General features: G+C 53.5%; 1 protein-coding gene across 1 annotated transcript; it reads left to right on the forward strand.

Annotated features, from left to right (window-relative positions):
• The first annotated feature begins 261 nt into the window (after positions 1 to 261).
• Positions 262 to 1,958, forward strand: POU3F4 (POU class 3 homeobox 4). Its single transcript, XM_055268025.2, has one exon. It carries the CDS (start codon positions 300 to 302, stop codon positions 1,383 to 1,385), a length of 1,086 nt encoding a protein of 361 aa, XP_055124000.1. The 5' UTR covers positions 262 to 299; the 3' UTR covers positions 1,386 to 1,958.
• Positions 1,959 to 2,990: the final 1,032 nt, after the last annotated feature.

Here is a 2,990-nt window from a genome sequence, read left to right on the forward strand (position 1 = left end):
ATCAAATGTACGGCCGCCACTCTGCGCTAGGCAGCCAATGGAGCTGAAAGATTGATTCACTTCCTGCTTGGGTCTCATTGAAACTCCGGAGCTTCACCAGCCTAATTTGGAAAGCCAGCCCGACCTCCCGCACCGCTATTGGCCGGGCTTACTCCTGGCCAGGCGGAGACGCGCTGCGATTGGCCGTGGTGGGTGCCGGTAACCCGTGCTAGCGTCTTTGGCTCCCCCGCACCGTAGATGTCAAAGGCTGAAGCTGCTCCCTTTGCCACATTATAACTAGTAGGGGATCCTCACCGACCATGGCCACAGCTGCCTCGAATCCCTACAGCATTCTCAGTTCCACCTCCCTAGTCCATGCGGACTCTGCGGGCATGCAGCAGGGGAGTCCTTTCCGCAACCCTCAGAAACTTCTCCAAAGTGATTACTTGCAGGGAGTTCCCAGCAATGGGCATCCCCTCGGGCATCACTGGGTGACCAGTCTGAGCGACGGGGGCCCATGGTCCTCCACACTGGCCACCAGCCCCCTGGACCAGCAGGACGTGAAGCCCGTGCGCGAAGACCTGCAACTGGGTGCGATCATCCATCACCGCTCGCCACACGTAGCCCACCACTCACCTCACACTAACCATCCCAACGCCTGGGGGGCGAGCCCAGCACCGAACCCGTCTATCACGTCAAGCGGCCAACCCCTCAACGTGTACTCGCAGCCTGGTTTCACCGTGAGCGGCATGCTGGAACACGGGGGACTCACCCCACCTCCAGCTGCTGCCTCTGCACAGAGCCTGCACCCGGTGCTCCGAGAGCCCCCGGATCACGGCGAACTGGGCTCGCACCATTGCCAGGATCACTCCGACGAGGAGACGCCAACCTCTGATGAGTTGGAACAGTTCGCCAAACAATTCAAACAAAGAAGAATCAAGTTGGGCTTCACGCAGGCCGACGTGGGGTTGGCGCTGGGCACACTGTATGGTAACGTGTTCTCGCAGACCACCATCTGCAGGTTCGAGGCCTTGCAGCTGAGCTTCAAAAATATGTGCAAGCTGAAGCCGCTGCTGAACAAGTGGCTGGAGGAGGCGGATTCGTCCACAGGGAGCCCGACCAGCATTGACAAGATCGCTGCACAGGGCCGCAAGCGCAAGAAGCGGACCTCCATCGAGGTGAGTGTCAAGGGCGTACTGGAGACGCATTTCCTCAAGTGTCCCAAGCCTGCCGCGCAGGAGATCTCCTCGCTGGCAGACAGCCTCCAGTTGGAGAAAGAAGTGGTGCGTGTCTGGTTCTGTAATCGAAGACAAAAAGAGAAAAGAATGACTCCGCCAGGGGATCAGCAGCCGCATGAGGTTTATTCGCACACCGTGAAAACAGACACATCTTGCCATGATCTCTGACTGGAGGAAGCGAGGAGGCGGCCGGCCGCACTGGGAGCAGCGCGGATTTCTTTTTCTCTCTCACTCTCTTCCTTTCATTCTAGCATTCTTTATTATTTCTCTCTCTCTCTCGTTCGCTCGCTCTCTCGTACTCTCTCTTTTCCCTCCTTTCTTTTTTCTTTCCTTTCCCCTTTCTCTTTCCCTTCTTTTTTCCCTTTCCTTTCCTTTCCTTTCATTTTCTTTCATTTTCTTTCCTTTCCCCTTCCCTTCCCTTCCATCTCTTCCTTTCCTTTCCTTTCCTTTCCTTTCCTTTCCTTTCCTTTCCTTTCCTTTTTTCCCTTTCCTTTCCTTTTTTTCCCTTTCCTTTCCTTTTCATAAGAGGTTCTAACTTCTGTTGACAAAGGAAACACATACTCTCTCATTCAGGCTTCTCAATGCTGATACACAGTTATATTAAGCGGTCCAAGCTGGGATCTCATATTCCTGGCTCCCCGGGCAACAGTTCCCTTTAGCATTTTCTGCTGATCAATACATATTGTTTACTCAGAGTAAGGTTTGTTTGGTCGCTCCTCTCTAGGAAGAACAAGGAGTGGGATAACGTGGGGGCGGGGTGGGGCGGGGGAGGGATTGGGAAGACAGATGTGTGCCTCTGAATAACCTTTCAGCGCCTTGGTTATAGCAGCTGTATTTCAGGTGAAATTTGTTTTACAATAGACTAGTTTTGCATTTTTAAAAACTTCTATAGCCTTTCTAAATGTCTGCGGTGTTTTACTACAATCTGTACACAATATTTGTGAGATAATTTGTATCTAATCGACCACTCCATGTTATTATTGCTATTATTATTACTACTTCGTTGAGCTGATGGCTTTTTAATTGCTTAGAAAAGGGAGGAGATGAATGGGAATAGGCGGGGAGAGAGATGCCTATCTACTCACCCCCCTTCCCAAATCTGTATGAGGAGGAGAGGATACAACGAAGAGAGTTATTGATGATGATATTGGTTATATTTTTTTTCCGGGGTGGAGTGCCTAGGAAGGGCAGAATAGGGAAGCCTATTAGGTTTGCAAACTAGTGCGAAGTAGCAGCGGCGATTTCGCAGCTTTCTGCCCTCCCTCCTGGAAGTGTGGAGCCCGCGCAGGCTACCACAGCATAGATCCAGGTATCTGAGAAGGATTCGGCGGCAACGCTGGGCCAAAGAGGTGGCCTGACAGTCTGGGAGGGCTCCGCACCCACCGGACTCCCGGATTCCTGCGCGCAGAAATCCAGGCCCCCAGCCTCGCTAGGGCGACCTCCCGCGCGACCTCACTTCGGCCCTCCTAGAGGAAAGACTTTGCCTTCACACGCGATTACTTTCACTGGAGATCACGACCCGGAGACGCTGGCGACTGGGCCAGCGCCTCCCATTTCGGTTCACCTCCAGTTCACCGCCCCCTCTGAGTGAGAAACACTTGGGGAGGGGTGGCGAGGGAGTGGGGGATAGGCATTCTCTGCTCAGTGCAGAACGACAATGAAATGATTGGCAAAGGTCACAGGGATTCTGGTCCATCCGCGTACCACCTCTCCCCCCATGTATATACCGCTGTCTGTGCGTGGGCTCGTGGGGAGCTGTCTCGGCGTTTCTGA

Source organism: Symphalangus syndactylus, chromosome X, assembly GCF_028878055.3.
Source record: "Symphalangus syndactylus isolate Jambi chromosome X, NHGRI_mSymSyn1-v2.1_pri, whole genome shotgun sequence".
NCBI lineage: Eukaryota > Metazoa > Chordata > Mammalia > Primates > Hylobatidae > Symphalangus > Symphalangus syndactylus.

Coding starts and splice junctions, on each gene's coding strand:
- POU3F4 (XM_055268025.2), top strand. CDS start 300: ATGGCCACAGCTGCCTCGAATCCCTACAGCATTCTCAGTTCCACCTCC.